Source organism: Peromyscus maniculatus, chromosome 3 (assembly GCF_049852395.1).
Source record: "Peromyscus maniculatus bairdii isolate BWxNUB_F1_BW_parent chromosome 3, HU_Pman_BW_mat_3.1, whole genome shotgun sequence".
NCBI lineage: Eukaryota > Metazoa > Chordata > Mammalia > Rodentia > Cricetidae > Peromyscus > Peromyscus maniculatus.
The window spans coordinates 137,668,560-137,688,867 of NC_134854.1; the positions used below are offsets into that span (position 1 = coordinate 137,668,560).

The window sequence follows — 20,308 nt, forward strand, 5'->3', positions numbered from 1 at the left end:
AGAAGCACTCAGACATGCGTGCTGAGCACTTAATCCCTTAGGTAGGTGATTTCTGTGATATGTTAAAAAGCCACAAGTACTATTAGAAAACAAGACAAAATAAAGAGTAAGGAGACCAAGTTCCAGAAGTGGAGCACATACAGGGACAGGACAGCAGCATCAACTTAGAGATGAGGCAGGTTGAGAAGGTAAGATGTTACCAAAATTTATAATGAAGGAAGTAGAAATATGTATACAGATTGAGGATTCCCAATCCTAGTATACAAAATCCACAAGGCCCCAAAATACTTGAGTGCCAGTATAGTGTCATGTGGAAAATTCCATGGCTGACCTCATTGAACAGGTTGCAGTCAAAAAATGAGTTCACTAAAAATACTATATAAAAGTATTTTTCAGCTACTCATAGAGGTACACATCCAAATTCCCAGCACTTGGAAGGGCAAAGTTAGAAAAACCCAAGTTCAAAGTCATCCTGGGCTACATAGTAAAATACAAAGGCTCGGTAGCTCAGAGATAGCTTGCCTAACGTGTAATGCCTTGGGCTGATCCCTATCACCACCCTCAGGCTCTGTATATAAAATGTATATGAGCTGATCATAGTGGCATCTGCCTTGCAACCACAGCACTTGGGAGACTAAGGCAAGAATATCATAAGTTTGAAGACAGACTGGGCTATATAGTGAAACCCTTTCTCAGAAAGGGGTGGGATGTAGATCAGTGGTAGAGTACTTTCCTAGCATGCACAGGACCCTGAGCTGGAGTCCCAGCACAGGAGATGAGGTGAGGAGGAACACAGATTTAACATTTACAGACTCAGGCCCATATGTTCCCCTAAGACTAAGATAACTTACTTTGTGTATGCAACTCTTCTAGATAATTACTTTTAATCTTAAATCCAAAGTACTTATGCTCCCAAATATTTCAGATAATGGAATATTAAGCCTGTATTTAGAGAAGAGCTAGCTACTTGAGGAAAAGAAAAAGATCGAGTAACTTCGAGAGGAAAAAAAAGTCAGGATGATTGTATAAATTTTAGCTTGAGAAACAGAACATGGGGAGCTGCCTCAGCTGAATTGGAAAAGGCCACAGTGAAGGAGCTTATAGGGAGGTACAGGACTTTGTGGACACTGAGTTTAAGGACTCTTGAACTTTCCAGTAAGGATGTCAAGCAAGCAGTTGAACATGCCTATTTGTTTAGTGTTCAAGAAGTCCTGCTAAAGTCAGGGAAGTAGCTCACTCATAACATGCACAAAAGCTCTAGGGAGGTGGATTCTGGACAAAGTTAAAATTCGTGCCAAAGCAGAGCCAATATTAGTTCAGTGGGTTTTGTTTTTTAATTAAATTTTGTTTTTATTTATATTGTTGTCTGTGTATAATGTTTGAGTATGAGCATGCACATGTGCCACAGTGAAAAGAAATGAAAGAAAACTATGGAGATGGACACACACACACACACACACACACACACACACACACACACACTAGAGCTAGAAGACATCTCCAATTAAATTTTCTGAAGTTCTATCCAAAATATGTAGTAAATTCAGATGAGCCCTCTGCTAGCCCCAGAAGGACGTATTTGCATTTTGAAGTAGCAGATTTTCTGAGGATTTCCCAATTGCTTCTCGTATTATTTCCTGCTATCTCTTTCTGCTTGCAAGCTACAATAGTGGGGGATTCTTTCAACTACATAAATAAATAAAACAAATTCTGCAGGAAATTGCAACATGGAGAATTCCAAAAAGTTATCCACATGTGGATTTTTATTGGCCCTGATCATACTTTAGAAGGAAATGACTATAACTTTGCCAAGCTGCTTAGCACAATTATGAAGGTTGGGGCACGCTGCTGGAATGATTTGCTGAGAGACTGGACTGATTACATGGTGTTTTATTTACATTACATTAAATCCAGAGCACTTCTCAGTACATGCTGAAAACCAAATGTAGAGCCAAGGTACACTGCATGACATCACTGGGATTTACTCAGTGTCTGAGAGGTAAAAAAGGACCCCAGAGGATCCCCCTGTTCCTTGGTTTACAGCAAGGACCAGTAAGCCACAGAGAGCCACTTGTGCAAGACCCCCATGGTAGAACTGTGTCATAAACCCACCTTTTGTTTTATAAGTATATGCATAAGTCCATGTATGTGTGCAGGTGTACATATTTATAAGGTACAGGTGCATATGTGTGTGAAAGATGGAGGACAGCCTCAGGTATCATCCTTGTGAATACTGTCAACCACATTTAAGACAGGGTCTCCCACTGTCCTAGAGCTCACCAGTTAGACTACACTGGCTGGTCAATGGGCCCCAGGGTTCTTCTGGTCTCTGCCTTCCAGTCCTGGAAGCACATGCCACACAATGCCCAGAATCTTCACAAAGCTTCCTGGGGACTGAACTAAGGCCCTCAGTCTTGCAAGACAAGCACTTTTCTGATTGAGCTATCTTCCCATCCAGATCCACTTTTTCTGATATCTAGGTCAGTGAGTGTGCCTTTATTCATAGGTTAGTACTCCACGTGTCACACAGACTTAAAAACTGTTTCTTTTCCATATCCCCTCGCAGGGATTTTTCCGAAGAACCATCCGATTGAAGCTTATTTATGATAGATGTGACCTCAACTGTCGGATCCACAAAAAAAGTAGAAACAAATGTCAGTACTGTCGCTTCCAGAAGTGCCTTGCTGTGGGGATGTCTCACAATGGTAAGTGGACACTGAGGACCTATATACACTTTGTCATTCTCATGGCCAATGCCAGGTCCAGGTCAGTAGGCACTAGGACAACTAATGGAGATGGGTACAATTCTTCTATGAAACAGCGGGGTTCAAAATGATCCTGACAAGAGCTTCTTCGTGTAGGCCAACGACTTCCAGCTTTTAAATAGAATCCTCCTGTTTGGCTGGACAATAACTGGAGAAAAGACTTAAAACTTGAGGAAAGGGACTATGGAAAACTGTAATGTTTTAACACAAATTGAATGACAATCACAATTTTTAGGTTGCTCTAAAATCTTTTTAAAAACAGTTTAAAAGCTAAATTATATTAATATGCATGGGTCACTTCTGCCTGCTTTAAAAAAAATGCTGAGTGTCTCTGAGAGTATCAGAATTAAGTAGCATATCAGAATTTGGGCTCATGTATTTTCTTGTTCTTTACCATAAAATATGAGTACAGCACTATCCTTGACTTTCAGAGAATACACAGACTTGTAGAAAAAACCCACAATTTTTTTTAATTTCCACAAAATTTCAATGCTACATAAATACAAGAAGATAAAACTTCATACTTTTAAAATCCCTATTCAAACTCACAGGGGTAAGGAGTATAGTCCATATGAGATCCTGGGGTTCCATGCCTAGCATTGAAAAAAAAATTGTTGGCTTCAGAGAAATAGTAGAGAAGACCCACGTGTTCATGAGCTGTAGCACTCATTTATATTAATCATAGAAAATCTACGCCTATTAAAAACAAATTCTTCATTACCATTTGGTTCTGATTGGTTGACTGGCCCACAAAACTAATTTTAGCTGTAACTTAATAGTGTTATGTTTGTCAAGTCTTATTAGTCAATTCTTTTAAAAAAAAAATCCTATGGGTTCAAGAACTAATATATACTAATGTTAATGATAAGTCTGAGTTTTATTTCATTTGATATCCAATTTTCCCTCCCTCCCTCCCTCCCTGCTTTCCTCCTTCTTTCCTTCCTTTCTCCTCTTTTCTTTCTCTCCTGCAGGAGATCAGAAGCAGGGCCCTGTGTGTACTAAGTATGCACTTTACCACTGAGCTACACCCCAGCTCCCACCTTTATTCTCTCTTACTTTCATCTCTCGAAAACTGATCTGGTAAGAAGATGATCTTTGAACTTAGTGTTCATCTATGTGGACTCTAATAGACCTGTAAAGAGTAAATTTGTGTCTCATCATGAAGATGTTTGTTTCTCATAGTGGGAACCATCAAGATGCTTGTTAATGATCAACTGGTTGATACTCTACCCTTTGAAAGCAGTAAAAGCTGTAGTTGTCATTATGGGCCAGTTCCTTTAAAAGCAAGAATACATTATGAATAGAGCTATCAACAGCACTGAACAGGAAGGGAATTTGGTCCAACTTTCCTCAACATTTGACCACATCTGCTTTGTAGCAGTGTACAACTGCAGTCATTGATTGCAAAATAATTTGCTGGTTTAATTCCATCAATTTCCTTTTTATTTCAAACCTCATAAAACATAAGAGCAAGTTTTTAAGCCAAGAGCTTTATTTTAGTTGATGCAATCAAGTTGCAGCAAATTTATTTCATCTTTATGAAGAAATCATTGTCTTTGAGGTCATTATCATCAAGATAGGCTTGGAAAGCATGCCAGTACTGCTTTTAATGCTATTTGGGTTCTGCCTATTTTAAAAATTTGTCATTTCTCACATTCATATGAAATATAGTTCTTAGTACTTACAGGCACTACAACATTGATGTAAAATATATTTCCTATGGTTTACAAGCAAGTACACCTCACATGAAATTTATCTCCAATTGTTTAGCATTTATAGGTAAATAGTACTTAAACTACATGCAGAGATTGTAGCTCAGTGGCAAGCTTAGCATGCACAAGGCCCCAAAATTCATTCCTAATACCCTTCTTCCCAAAAATTGAACTTATGTAATACAGCTAGTATAGTGTTCTCCACTCAGAAAAATCAAAGAAAGCTACCATGCACTTAATAATGAAGTCATCTTTTGACTTTATTTAACAGTTATTTTGCACTCAGGAAGCAGGGGCAGACAGATCTCTGAGTTCAAGGTCAGCCTGGTCTACATGACAAGTTCTAGGCCAGCATGGCAGCATAGTGAGATCTTGTTTCAAAAAGAAACAAACAAGTAAACAAAAAAAAACCATTTCACTTACTGTACCTAGAGGGACCAATCTGAACAGTGTGCTCAGTTTGTTCTCACAAAAGCAAGGGCCAGTGGGAGTTAAATGTCATGGTGTCAGAGACCTAACCAGTTCGACCATTGAAGGATGTAAAGGGGACCAACAAAACTCCTTCTCAGAGGTTTTCAGAGATGTGTGCTTGCTACACACTAGAGGAAACACCCATATAGTCCATGCACAGGAAGGGAGTCTGCAGCAGGCTTGAATCAGGTCCTGATGAGGAAACATTTCTGAACACAACATTTTCTGAGTTGTCGTCACACTAGTCAATGGGAGCTAAAAGTATGAAGCTTCCATCCACTTTATAAAATGCCGTTTTTTAAGTTACCAGAGTAGACATCCTACCTGAATATGCACTCCACATGAATATCAGTATGGAGCTGTTTTCACTGTACACGAAAGTGAACACTCACTCCACAGAGCCGACCCGCCCCTTTAGTTTTAATTTTTTATTTATCTGTTTTATCTGGAGAAAAGGTCTCACTGTGTAGTTCAGGCTGACCTGGATCTCACAACCCTCCTGTCTCATTTTCCCACATGTAGGCATGTGCCACCACACCCAGATTCTGTTACCTTCTTTCTGGTCTTTGCCTCTGTTTAGCCCATTTAATGTGTTCAGATTCTCATAGCAATGCCCTTGTAGCTCTGAAGGGAGATTCTGCAGTAACCTTCAAGGACCCAAAAGACTGGAGAATAATGCCAAAAGTCACTGAAGTTGCTAAGTCCTTTCAGAGTTGACAATTACCTCATTATTTATAACGAAAAACATAATTCATTGAATTTTTCACTTTTCAGCCAGCTAGTCCATATATTTTACTAGACAATGTTAGAGTCTTCCAAAAATTTGTGAGCAGTTACCTGAATTTGAATGTTTCCACCCATATGTTTTGGTGTCATAAAGACAAAATTTGTGCCTGAATCAGGTCTTGTGTGTGTTGTCAACTGCTCATCAGTTTAGAGCACTTAGCATAATGGCTGTACAATGATGCCAGGCTAAAGTAAAAACCTGAAGCTGTCTGCCTAAAAAAGTTTACACGTGGTCCATTTCAACTTTCTGTCATTAAGGGTTGAACCAGCGTGGTGGTACATAGTTGTAACTCCAGACTCAAGAAGCAGAGGCAGGAGGATTGTGATGAGTTCAAACCCACAGGGACACATAACTTGTGGGGTGACTACTGTTCATGTGGGGAGCCGGCTTGACTCTTGAGAAAAATGTTTTCAATGATTTTGTTGTTTCTTCAGTCAAACGAGCACTTGCACATATTTCTTTACCTTTTAAAACCATAATTTCTATTGGAAAGACCTGCTATCACATCCCCAGAGTTTACCATATTTTTAAAAAATCTTGATTTTTAGTAAAAACAATTTAGTCATAAAGCATTTTGAAGAGTGAATATTTCATAGTCAGAGCTACTTTTTACACACAAACTAAATAACTAGGTTTAGGGTAAATACATTTTTAAAAATAGTTCGAAGTAGAAAAGAATTAGCTTGTGCTACTAATGAGTCATTCAGTCAGGTTTTCCCTATAACATTGAAATTTGATAATAATGTTTTTTGTATGTTTAAAAGTTAGTGAAAGCTTTGCTGATCAGGATGTCCTATGATACAAAGAATGTGGGGGTTTTCTTTTTATTGAAGATAAAAAGCGGACAACTTTAAAAATAGTTTCTCTGTGGTTTCATGAAAATCTGAAGGAAAAAAAAAAGTGGTTTCACAATTTTTTGTGGCATTCAGCATGTCTGAGGTAGTTGTCCCAGTGCCTGGGAAACAGTAGCCCTAGTATGTAGCATGAAAGCCTAAATGACAGATTTAAGTTTTATTACTCAAAAAAAAAATCTTTGCTGTAGTTTAGATCAGAAATAAACCCAAAGGCCCCATGTTGAAGGCTTGTTTGCCAGTGCCTGGTGCTAGGAGGTGGTGGGACCTAGTGAGGCCATTGGAGTGTGCCCTTGAAGGAGATGTGAGGCCCTGGTCCCATTCTGCCTCCCCTTGCTTCCTGGCCACCATGAGGTGAACAGGCCTTTCCTGACACACACACACATCTATCATAATGTACTCTATCACTCCATGCAAAAACAAGAGCAATCAACCACTGTCATCTTTGTGGTATGAAGGAAACGGTGGCAGTCCTAATACGCAAGGCACCTCTGTTAACGAGTGGTACTCATGATCTTTCCCTGCCTCTTCTCCCACTCCTGTCCCCTTTCCACTTAGACTTCAAGCAAACTGTGTCTTTTAGTACCTGGAAACAGTCTTTGTGCTTATAAACACTGTTGCCTCTAGATCCCGTCCCTCTGCTCCCTGCTAGAATCCTACCTGACATTCAAGGCCCTGTTCACACACACACACACACACACACACACACACACACACACACACACACACACACACGGGGGGGGGGGGGAGAGAGAGAGAGAGACAGACAGACAGACAGACACAGACACAGACACAGAGAGAAACAGACAAACAGAAACATACACACATACACACACACACACTCGTGCACACACACATAGAGACAGACAGACAAATAGACAGACAGATGAAAGAGAGAGAGATTGATGTTGTTTATTGGCAATGGTCTTACCACCAGCAGCTATGTCTTGTGTGATTTGCATGCAGTGAACATGTACAAATGGAAAACCTAACTAGGAGACATATCTTTACTGCTGAAAGTCTGCTATGACTGCAAACTCATCCCTTAAAAACTGAAAGGAAAAAAAAATGTCTCTTTCTATAAGATACAACTTTATTCTTCTATTTTACTTGATTTATTATCTTGAAAATCCATTTTAATATGCCTTTGTAATTAAGTAGCATCTAACTTTAATGTATTTACAATTAGGTAAGTATTTTGAAAATATGTTAGTTTAGTATGTTTTAGCATGATACTCAGATACAGAAAACAAGATACTTAATTATTCTACATGCATAAAGTTTATTGGATATCAGTACCAAATATGAAGTGAGGAATCTGTCATGTGCTAATAGTATATGGTGATTACATCATGTATATATTATATCTTTTAAGACAGTAATGAGCTTTCTCAAACCTAATCTTCCTGAAGGGACCTACCAATTCTCATGCTGATGATGTTTTTTTAACTGAGATACATTTCTCTAGATAATTCTTTTTTTCTTTTTTTGATGCCAGAGACCAAACCTGCTAAGCACATGCTCTACCACTGGGCCATAACAACCTGCCCTCTGTGGGTGACTACCCCAAATATAAAATTGAAGCTGCTCTGTGTGTCAAGTGCTACAACAGTCAGAATTCACCTTTTTGATTTTGTAAAGCCTCAAAGATTAGACAAACATTGCTTTAAAAAAGAAAGCAAAGTGTTTTCCTAAGTGCTGTGAGTGTGGTGTGGTTAGATCTTTGTAGTGTTTTAGAACTAAATAGAGATAAGAAGGAATCTTGAGACATCTTTTCCTAGTTCCTCTTCTGCAGCTAAAGCAATTGGGGACCATAGGTATTACATAATTTTCTGTAAATCATATAGCTGCTTTATCACAGAGAAGAAATCAGAAAGTTGACTTCCTGACAACAGTGATGGTAGTGTCAGTTCTACTGCGTTCCAAGAGGCCAGACCTCTCTCTCAGTGACTCAGAGTTACACAAAGAACATTTTCCTTTCTGGAAATTAATCATCACTGGTAGAAGACATATATATATATACCTGGTCTCCAATGTATAATGGCCATCTTTGTTTCTAAGCTTTAACTTCAGCCTTCTTGGAAACAACTGTCCAATTTCCCTGCCCTCCTTTGATTCTCCTCTCAAAGGGTGGGAACTGGGCTGGAAATTTAGTTCCCTGATAGAACACTTGCCTAGCATGTACCAGACCCTGACCTTATACATCTTAAAAATAAATTACTAAATTAAAAACACCAATCCCTAACAACTGAAAAAAGTTAAGAGCCCAACAGATAAATATCTAGATAACTAGATATTGGGGTTTGTTCTTTATCTGCTGGGGGAGTAGTGGCTGCCAATCTGAACTATAACACACAGAAAGCACAGCCCCACACCACTTCATCCCCAACAATAAAAGTCATGTTAGGAAGCATGAGCTTGGACAGGTGCCTTGCCAAACCCTGTTTGTGCCTTTGCTCAGCATTCACCTGATGTGGGTGTAGCTGGCATTACCTGGGACTCCAAATAAATGAATGCAACCAGCATTCTCGCCTTTAAAAAACAAAAATTCCAGGTATGAGGGCACACCTATAATCTCAGCACCTGGGAGGTAGAGGCAGGAAGATCAGAAGTTCAAGGTCATCCTCAACTATATAGCAAGTTCAAGGCCAGCCTGAGCTATAAGAATCTCTGTCTTGTATAAAGAAACAAGTAAAATGTTTCTCTACTTCAGATCTGTTACGTGCAGATTTAGTTCCACCAAACAGGACCTTATCTCCTTCCTTTGCTAAGCCCCTGATGTGTAAAAAGGCTGAATCTACCTGTGGATCAAGTTATGCCTAGCTTGTAACAAAGTTATTTAGCAATACAGATAGTTTAGACATGAGATTTAGTCTTTTTTTTTTTTTTGAGAACTACAACTTATGAAAATAGGCATTTGTTCATATTCCAGCAGGGTACTACCTTAATATATCCCAATAAAGTGATTTTGAAAGGTTTGTTAAGTGAAAGAAAGCAGCATTGTAGTAAGTGCTTTCTTTGGCTATTTAAATTAACTCTTGTGATTGCCCACTAGGAAAGAGAAAATGCATTTTAGGCATGTTAATGTCCATGTATGTTTATAGTTCCTTGCCTATAAATTTTAATCATAGGAGGGGCTGGAGAGATGTCTCAGTGACTAAGAGCATGTGCTGCTCTTGCAGAGGACCTAGGTTTGATTCCTAGCACCCACATGGTGGCTCACAAGGGTCAGTAACTCTAGTTCCAAGGGATTCTATGCCCTTTTCTGGCCTCATAGGCATTTTACATACATGGTGCAAAGATATATTATTTTTATTTTGTTTTATTATTTGCCATGCTGGGGATCAAATCCAAGGCTTCCTCATGCATGTTAAGAAAGCACTCTACCACTGACCCTTATACCCAGCCCATAATTTCTTCACCTTTTAATATGTCATAATTCTTACTTTCTCTCATGTAAACTTCCCAATGTACATATTGACTCATCTTCTATTTTTAAACTTGATGTTTTAGAGTTTAATTCTTCACACATTTATTATATATGTATTTTGTTACACCCAGGGGCAAAGATAAAACCGGGTATTCATACAGTTTCTGTTCTAGCAGAATAACTAATGTAAACCCCTTAGAAATATTGTAAAAGCATCACACTAATATATGCATACAAGAAAGACTAGCATTTAGAAAGCTTTTTCAAACCCCAAGTTTTATACAAAACCCTATTTGGATATAGGGATGACTTATTAGAATGTTCCATGGGAGACACATAATTTTAAAATGTTCCCAAGTGGTTCTCACATGCTCTGCCCCTTTTCTTCCACATTGCTCAAAGGACAACAAAGCAATTGATTAGTTCTGTGTGAAAGAGGTGGTGGTTAAGAATGGCTTTGAACCGGGAGGTGGTGGGCTTTAAATCCCAGCATGCCTTTAATCCCAGCACTCAGGAGGCAGAGGCAGGCGGATCTTTGTGAGTTCGAGGCCAGCCTGGTCTACAGAGCGAGATCCAGGAAAGGAGCAAAGCTACACAGAGAAACCCTGTCTCGAAAAACCAAAAAAAAAAAAAAAAAAAAAAAAGAATGGCTTTGAAGGGGACTATAAAAAGGTCTTCTACATGGTTGTTAAATTGTTGTTTTGCATATATTAATGAATGGGTATAATTGTGGCATTTGCATATATGCATATCATATTCACCTCCATTACCTTTTCTTGTCCCTTTCCTCTTCCAAACTAGCTAGTCCCCTTCTACTTCCATGTCATTGTTATCCTCTTCCTTCTTCCTCTTCTTCTCCTTCTTCCTCTTCTACCTCTCCCTTTTCCTCACCTTCTCCCTCTGCATCCTTGTTTTATTTCATGACCTAATGAATTTACTTAGGAACACTTACAGAAGCATGTGTGAGGTGTTATTTACAGGAGCTTAGGCAACTTTCCAGTGGTGACATTACTGAAGAAAGTGTCTCTGCCTCTACCAGCAACCATTAACTACTGGTCCTCAGAGAGGAATGGGGCCTTGCTGAGCTTGGCGAACATGTGTTTTATTCATTTTATTTCAAAATACTCTATAAGTGCTTAATATGTGCCCAACAATGAGACTGCAGACTGGAGAAAGAAAGAAAACATTACTGTCAACTGCTGTGGCCAGAGTTATAAAGAAGAAGAGTAGTATCAAGGTCATAGACTGAGGGAGCCCAGGTGGGAAGGCCCCTCAGTAAGCTGACATTCCCTATCCCAGTGCAGCTAAAATAGAAGAGAATAATGGGAGGCTGTAATTTTTACTTTAAAAAATGGCAATTGTTTAAAGATTTCTATTTGAAGGAGTCATGTGCAAAGGTTATATTTATCAAAAGTATCTAAACATATTCTGCTTTAATGTAAAGTGAGAGCCAAGCATCTCTTTCCCTCTAACTCCTAGCAAGGTCTTTATTGAGGCCCCTGAAGTGCATTAGTTTTATTAGTGATAAAGTATAGGGCCAACTGAGATGAATTTACACATATGAGACTCAAGGGTACAAATCAATCTTTTCTCTAAAACAAAAATCAGCTGGGCTTGGTAGTGACCTGTAATACCACCACCAAGGATGCTAGTGCAAGGAGTCTCAAGTTCTGGGCCACACTGTGCTATGCAGCAAGACCTAGTCTCAAGAATATAATATAAAATAAAATAAAAAAAATAAGAGCTGAGTTGTAGCTCAGTAGTTGAACATGTGTTCAGCATGCATGAGGCCCAAGAAGGTATGAAAAGAATGTCATATCCCCTAGAACTTGAGTTATAGATGGTTATGAGCCACCAAATGGGTGCTGGGAATCAAACCAGGTCCTCTACAAGAGCAACAAGTGCTCTTCAGCACTAAGCCAACTCTCTAGCACCCCCATTTTAAATTTAGTTTATTATTTTTTATAAATATTTTTAAAACAACAACAAATAATGACCTCAAAGAAAAACATTACTCAAAATGACATTTTTACAAATGATAGCAGAAGGAAAGCGGGAAAATTTATTCAAGTTGAAAACCTATAAACATATTGTTATTGATTTTATTTTCTGGGAATGAGACGCAGTCCTTACACGTACCAGGCAAGTGTTCTGACCCCAGATGACAACTCACACAGATTAATTCCCACCTTAGGATCTATGGTCTCTCTTCAATCTTTCTTTTGCATTCACACTTCCTCAGCCCTTGAGAAGCCAAGGATAAAGGTGTTGTCTTTCTGATGAACCTCAGTAAGGGGTAATTCGCAGAGTCAGAGATGAGTCCAACTCTATCCATTCAATGTCCAAGTTCCCTGGTCTACTAGATGGGAACTTTCTTCACAGCGGGACAAACAGATCACACAGACTGCCTGAGAACAGAGGCTGTGTTTGCACAACTTGGACTTCTATGTAGCTCCTTAATTCATGAAACATGTAGATTCTCCTACCTGACCTTTTGTGAAGTGCAAAAGTTACCAAGATAAATAAGACAGTGTCTCTGTCTTCAGGACATTGTTCTACAGAGGGACAAGAGGCATATAAAGTCATAATTATAGAATAGTATTAACATTTCAATAGTTGAAGTGCTCAGGGTGGGTGGGATACTGGGAAGTAATAATTAGCTGTCCTTGAAAACCTTACAAAAGAGGTGACTTTGCACTAGTTCTTAAGGGATGGGTAGGAATGGTCTCTCAATTATACATATTTAAACGAATATGTATTCCTATTTGCTAAACGGATTCTTCCAATTTCCTAACAGGATCATATGTTGCCTTTTTAAATTGAAGAAGTAAATAATTCAATTTTCATTTTTCTGTGCTACTGTTGTGAAATAAAAACACAAGCAAAGTGGTAGATAGAAAGCAGAACCAGGCAGGGTGGAGAGAGGAGGGGCTGACACACTGTGGGAACCAAGGCTGGGGAAGAGCACAGTGCAGAGCCATAGTAATGATCCAATGATTCATCCTGTCATTCCTCTTCCTCTGTAGCCATCAGGTTTGGGCGGATGCCACAAGCCGAGAAGGAGAAGCTGTTGGCGGAGATCTCCAGTGATATCGACCAGCTGAACCCAGAGTCTGCTGATCTCCGGGCCCTGGCGAAGCATTTGTATGACTCATACATAAAGTCCTTCCCGCTGACCAAAGCCAAGGCGAGAGCGATCTTGACAGGAAAGACAACAGACAAATCAGTTAGTTCCCTTCTGCTCTCTTCATGGGGTTGGCTGGGGCTGGGGGTTCTTTCCTTTGACTAAATCGTTTGCCTCAGTACGCATGCATATACAGAATATGGCTCAGCTGCCGGCTGTTAAAATCTTGTGGCAGGCCGGGTCCAAAACACAGGAAATGTCTTCAAATGGGATAAGTAAACATTGTTCTGAAAAAGGAGTAACTCCTCCAAGCTGTAATTTAAAAAAAAAAAAATCTTTGCGAGTACTACAAGAACTCATAGGTCATCTCAACACTCATGAATGAATGTGAAGCCCTCTCAGGCCCCTACCCCCTTTCTAGACCCAACTCTTTGCTCAGCATCAAAATAACTGGTCAGAACACAGTGCCTCAGCAGCCATGGAGGAGGGTGAGCAGGTGTGGAAGGTGTTGGGTCCCACTTTTACTTTTCAAGGTTTCCAGAGTTGTTTGTCCCAAGTTCAAAGTGGGCACAAAAGTACAGCCAGGATATCATGAGACCTATTTCCTTACAGTACTGAGCTTTATCCCTGAGAAGCTGGAGGCTCTATCCTTTTATTATATACATGAATTCTGCTTTCTACAAGGAGCTAAGCTGCTTAAGCTACTCCAATGAAATATTTTATTTTGTTTTACTTATAATTATGGGAGGGAAGGTTAGTGCTAAATATTAGATTGAATGCAAGGCTTCAAGCATACTAGGTGTGTGTGTGTGTGTGCTAAAGCTGAGCTGCATGCCCAAGCCTCAAAGAGGTCCTTAAGTACCTAGAGGTTTGTTGAGTGATGTTGTTTAGAAAAAACATAATGGCTGAAAATTATTGTTGAGTCCAGTTTTCTAGGAAGCAAAAAGCTTCCAATATGAAGCTGAAAATCAATACAAATTAGATTAAAATGAAACCTACATACTGCTTCCCCTTCCACTGTCAGCTGGGAACATGATCTGGGTCGCATCTCTGTCCCTCAGTTTTTACAGACAAGGTCTGACTTGGATGATATGGTCTACAGAATGTTCCTAGGCAGTAAGAGCTGCAGAGCCCATGCAGAAGACCTGGATCCAGCTCTTGAAAGCCTTGTGTGTGGTCATTTATTTTCAAGTGAACATGCCCAGGAGAGCAAGGCAACTATTAGGTAGATACATGTAACTTGATGTACATTCAGATTTTAGGGAAAAAAATCATACTTTGATGACTATCTCAGGTTCTTTCTTTCTTTTTCATTAAATGATGTAGAGTGTAGTCAGCTAATAGCTGTGAGAAAGCCACATGCCAATAAGAACAGTTCAGTTTCTCCTTGCAGGAGGGGTGATTGATACCTTCACAGTGATACACAAGGGCCCAGGCCCTGCAATTCCCAAGTATTTTATACATTCTTTACATTCCAGCCACAGGGCCTTCTGAAGGCTGCTGTTGTATATTACTATCTTCATTTAAGGAGAAGGAACTGAAGTGGAGAGGCACGAGCACATAGAAACTGAAGGCTATGATGTAAGCACTCTCAGCATGCTAGTCCCAGGACCACAGAACAGTGCAATCTGTTCACTAAGTACAAAAAGCAGCCACAGCAAATGAAACATGCATGGAGACCTGTATGCAGCTATTCTGACTACAGGAAATAAGCTTACTTCATTCCCAGGTAGAAAGTAAAGGAAGAGTGCAGCCACATGACTGAAGAGAGTCAACACTTGAAGGCAAATTGCAACAGCGTGCCAAGAGCAGGTGCAGGAAAGAGGCTGGAGTCTGGGATCTACAGAACTAGGCTCTGAGCAGAGGGTTGTTGAAAGGCAGGGAGTCCATAATATCCAGTTCAGTTTTACCTAAAGCCATTCATTTCGCAGGCTCTGGATTCTTATTGCCTTACCTCCAGTGCACACCTGAAATCCATGCTGGAAATCCCCTCAATTTAGTATTACTTAAAAGCTAGGTGGAAGAGAGAGGGAGGAGAGAGAGAGAGAGAGAGAGAGAGAGAGAGAGAGAGAGAGAGAGAGAGAGAGAGAGAGAGAAAGCCAGGCCACCCTAATAGGCAAGAATTGAAATTTATATAATGGGTAGTCAATGTATTCCTATCTTTGTTCTGAAGAACACAGAGCCCAAACCACTAGAAATCACTTGGAAACCTCATCCCAACTGACTTTTTGGCTCTAAATCTTTGGGTTAAAAATAAAATAATTGGAGGCCCTTTGTGAAACAAATAGCTATTAAGCTATTTAAGGAAGGAGCTACAAAAGCTTGATTATAGACTTCCCAATTCAGAGGCCAAGGGTTGTCATTTTTCCCTATAGTAAGTAGGCTTGTGCTTTGCCCATAATAGTTACTCAGACTATTTGTTTAATTGAATTAAAGACTGTTGCTTATGCCCTTTGAAATTATGGACTTTCAACAGAGGGCTTTTCACTAGCCCAATATTTGTTCATCAAACTAGACATCATTAGTGATTGGATAGTGACAGAATTGCCTCCAGTTAGGGTCTAGAAAAAGAAAGAGGCCCAGCCAAATATAAACAACCCATTCACTGATTATACAGAACTAAAACCAAATTGTTTGGCACTGTTTTCTCCTTATCTGGTGAAATCAAACTGAGCACCAATGAAAAGAAATAGTTCAGTAGAGAATATGGAAGAGAAACCCAAAATGTGATTTGCAGTGAGATTTGTTCTTTATCAGCATGGTCCTATTATTCATTTGATAGCATCTATCTCAGGGGTGTTATGTTATCTCTTGGCCAGGACTGTGAAAGCTAAGATTTGCATTGATAGGGAAAGTTTTGCTGAAGTGTGGCCTCTCGAGATGATGGGGGATGTGAGAAAGTGGCTGAAGCAGCCATAAGGAGAGCAGCTTAGGTCTCATTATACACACAGCTTGAAGCTGATGTCATCGGCATCAGTTAGGCCAAGCCTGGAGGAGGCTGCTCAGTGTAGTGGATGACCAATTACCCAGAACCCTTGCTAAAGGAAATGATCGAACTGAAGGGGCCATTCTTTACGTTTATCTCCCTGCTCAATTTAACCAAAGCCTGTTAGGAACCCACAGCTGCTACCCTCTCAGCCTTTGCCTCCAGGCCAGCAGGGGCCACTCCCCCTCCTCAGCTACACTTCCTCCTTCTATATCTTATCCCCTGAGGCCACTCACACCTTTCAAAACAGATAAATTAAGTGTTCCTCCTCTCCTCCTATCAACTTTAACATCATATCTTTAGGATAAGATACCAATAATTTTCATCATCTTACCTCCAAGAATATGAGCTGAGTATTCTAGGCTCAAGGAGATATGGGCTACAGAATCACTAAAGAAATCATAGGCGCAATATGCCTTTCACTGTCCTCAAATAGTGTGGAACCCATTCTCCCCACCACCTGCTTTTCTTCCAGTGGGTTTCTTCAGCCACAAGCCCTCTCTCACTGAAGAAATCGTACAGATCTCTGAAGCCCACACATGTGCTGGGACTAGAGCCCTCGTTTCTTGAAGGCAGTTTGATAACTGAATGGACTTTGGAAGTTCTGGATGTTTGACTATCACATTGGTGCAGTGGTCACATGACCCCATGTTTGTTGATGAAAATAAAGAGTGGTTTTCAAAAACCATTCTCAGTGCTGTGCCTGCCATAAAACAATAAACTGAAAAACCTTGGGTATACTTGCCAACTCTTCACTACAAGTCCAAGAGGGATGGCTGGGGAAGCCCTGGCTGTATTCTATCTACAAATAAGAAGTAAAACTTTGTATTTGTACTGTGTTGGACTTTGGCTTCCAAGGTATCATGTTGTTTATGACAGGCACATGCAAAGTCACTGTTCCTATAACAACAGGGGCAAACTGGTGCCATTAGGAAAATGGTCGTTCTTAATAGTACATGAAATACAAAACCACTGAATCATAAAGCCCATGCAGAATTATAAACTGCTATGGAAACATTTCTGTGCCCATCTACATTTAAAATAGACAGAGGCCATCATGTTGGACTGACTCTAATGATGGGAAAGATGTGTCTTTTTAAATCCTACTCCTACAACAGCTAAACAAAGCATGGTCCGCCCCCCCCCCCCTTCATCTTTAAAATACCTGAATGAACTGCAATACCCTCCCCTGAGGAGATAAATACTGAGGGAGCCCTTGGAGAAAGACTTAGGAGCCCCGTAAAAAATGAAGTAGAAAGCCGGGCGGTGGTGGCGCACGCCTTGAATCCCAGCACTCGGGAGGCAGAGCCAGGCGGATCTCTGTGAGTTCGAGGCCAGCCTGGGCTACCAAGTGAGTTCCAGGAAAGGCGCAAAGCTACACAGAGAAACCCTGTCTCGAAAAACCAAAAAAAAAAAAAAAAATGAAGTAGAAAACAGTACTGAACAATCTCCACAGCTGCTGAAGTTAGGTTCCTGGCATTGTGATCCATCTATCAATAGTAATAGAATAAATTTTTTTATGGCCAGAGTCGTCAATAATAGGTAACAACATGACAGATCTGAACTAATACGAACTAGTGGTTTTTTAGAGAAGAAAGAAAAAGAATGTTATTCTAGGTTTGGGTGTCAATGGTAGAACACTTGCCTACATATATAGGGCTCAGGGTGCCATTCCCAGCGCCAAGCAATAGCAATTATATTCAGTATAGTTAAGGAGGAAAGAACTTGAGCTTCTTTACTTTACTTTACTTTACTTTACTTTACTTTACTTTACTTTACTTTACTTTACTTTACTTTACTTTATTTTATTTTATTTTATTTTATTTTATTTTGGTTGTTGGATTGAGTTGGCCAGTACTCTTGTTTATCCACTGAGTAACTGTTTGGCTTATATTGAACAATTTATTTAAGAGCTGTGGTTATGTGCTGGTTCATTTGAGTGTGAATAATTCTTATTAAGTTTTCATTTATTTGTCTTAAATCACTAAACCACATGGGGACACAGAATTACAGCTGACAGACTTTCTAACTTAACTTCTATCATGAACAGCACTTGACTATAGGAAATATCATTCCAAAGGCACTACCTGAGGACCTCAGCACAGAAGAGCTTGGGTTTTAAAAGCCCTAGTTCTTTTCAGAAAAGTGATTTTTATTGAAAAGGGTTAAAGCACATGGAGAAGCCAGGGAGAAGCATTCTAAGAGAGACAGGAGGATATGCCAGTTCTAGTCAGGGTTGCCATAAAGAACTCTCAGACTTTGGAAAGTGTCTCACCTTTCAGTTTCTTCACATCTAGACAGTAGTGATGTGTGCTTTCAGAAGAGCCTTATGTTCTGTGGATCCCTTGGTTTTCAACACAGCAAAACTGAAACACAGGAGCAAGAACAGAAAGGAAGTTGAGGAAACCAATGTACTTGGCATTAGCCTTCATTAACTGTAGTTCATAGAGGACAAGGTGTGTGCCTGAATTATGAAAGCCAATTAACACAAGAAGACAGAAACAAAATTTAAAAGATAGGCTCTAGGAAAGGAGTGTTCTTCTTTGAAAAAATCTAAATATCTAGAAGGGCTCATGAATTGAGGCCCACATTTTCCCAAACCTTGTTTTTGTTGTTGTTTTGGTTTGGTTTGGATATAGGGTCTCATGTAGCCCAGTTTGACCTAGAATCACTCTGTAGCCAAGATAAACTGGACTTCCAGATTCTCCCGCTGTTACCTCCCAAATGCAGCACCATGCCTGGCCTTCAGCTCAGCTGTAATTCTGCACTGTTATTATCATGGGATTTTCTGTGAGCAGGTCAGCTACTGTGCAGATATGTGTGTGGTAGCAAATTAGAGAAATTACCCAGAATAACCTGAGCTGTGTTAGCCGATCTATACTTCCTTTAATGGGTTGTTTTATTAGTCAAGAGAAGCTGACTTAGCACTTTGTATAAAATCTCTTTCATAACTCAGATATTAACATGCTGATGGCTTGCTAAAAAGAGCATCCACACAGTGTTACAGGCTGTGGTTAGCATTTATGAACCCCAAGTCCAATCCCTAGTACTAAAGAAAAGAAGAATCTTTCTGTGGCCAGCAAAGCTTCAGCATCAGAGAATCCCATTCCCAGAGCCTTGGCCACTGTTCTGGGAGAAATTTTGTTCTCATCATTGACATATTTTTCTTAGATGGTATATGCATTTTTGGGCCCTAAAAAACGTAGATAGGCCCCTGAGCATGTCTAGTTGTAGTTTTCTTCCTGGTAAGTAAGGATGGCCTACCCAGCCATTTGATGCCATTCCTGAAGGTAAATACATTATAAACTCAAAATAGAAAATCACTGACTCAAATTTTGGAGACAATGTGACTCCTCCTACAAATGGTGTGTCATCAGAAGACACTGTACAAACTAATCCAAAGTACAGGGGCTCACTTAGCTTTGTATAAAATACAAAAATGTGATCAAAGACATACAGTTCATTTTATGTAGAATACTGTGCCTAAAGAAGGTTGTTAATGATGCATTGTGCTAACAACTCAATTCTCAATAAGCAGGCAAGCCACTGTTTTCTTAGTAGGTTTGAGGATGAGGAAGTCTCAGTGAAATGTGAAAGGGATGCCTTAGTGGATGGTTTGCGGTATGAGAACTGGTGGGCTGGTGGCCTGGGAATCAATCACTCTTACAGTTTGACAGATCCACACAGAAGCAGAAAGAATTTATGCAGAGTCCAAAAAAAGCATAATAAAATATAACTAGGAAAAACAACAATAAAACCTCCACTGGTGTTCATTTGCATGTCAATACTCAGAACTCTGTCAGCTCCCCAGTTTTTTCAGAAATGCCAAAGGGATTTTTTTTTTAAAGCAAGACTGTACTGATTTGGCATGATGGTGGGGGTGCTGCCTCTTTTCTCTGTCCTTGAGTATTTACTGCCAGGATATCCTGACCAACACTGATTGCCAAGGGGTTAAAGTCACATTGTTGTTAAATTGGGAGAGAAAATTAGCAGGATTTGGTGCCCTATGTTCAGCTATCCCAGAGTTTCAAAAACAGGAACCTGGGGCTTTATATGAGGGGCAGGGGAAGTCAAGGAGAATCACAAGGGTGATGGACCAGGGCAGAGTTCCAGATAAATTGCTTACTTGGAGGTGAGAGAATCTGATGCTTATGCTCTGCCAAGAACCCACATGACTAAGCA

The 20,308-nt window shown here is 39.9% G+C and overlaps 1 protein-coding gene across 5 annotated transcripts in view; it reads left to right on the forward strand.

Annotated features, from left to right (window-relative positions):
* Positions 1 to 20,308, forward strand: part of Pparg (peroxisome proliferator activated receptor gamma) — a 131,871-nt gene that overhangs the window by 91,018 nt on the left and 20,545 nt on the right. For all 5 annotated transcript variants that reach the window (XM_006978521.4, XM_076567638.1, XM_006978520.4 and 2 more), the window contains 2 exons: positions 2,567 to 2,705; positions 13,043 to 13,242. In XM_006978521.4, coding sequence (XP_006978583.1) covers positions 2,567 to 2,705; positions 13,043 to 13,242 — 339 coding nt within the window. The remainder of the gene's footprint in view (positions 1 to 2,566; positions 2,706 to 13,042; positions 13,243 to 20,308) is intronic.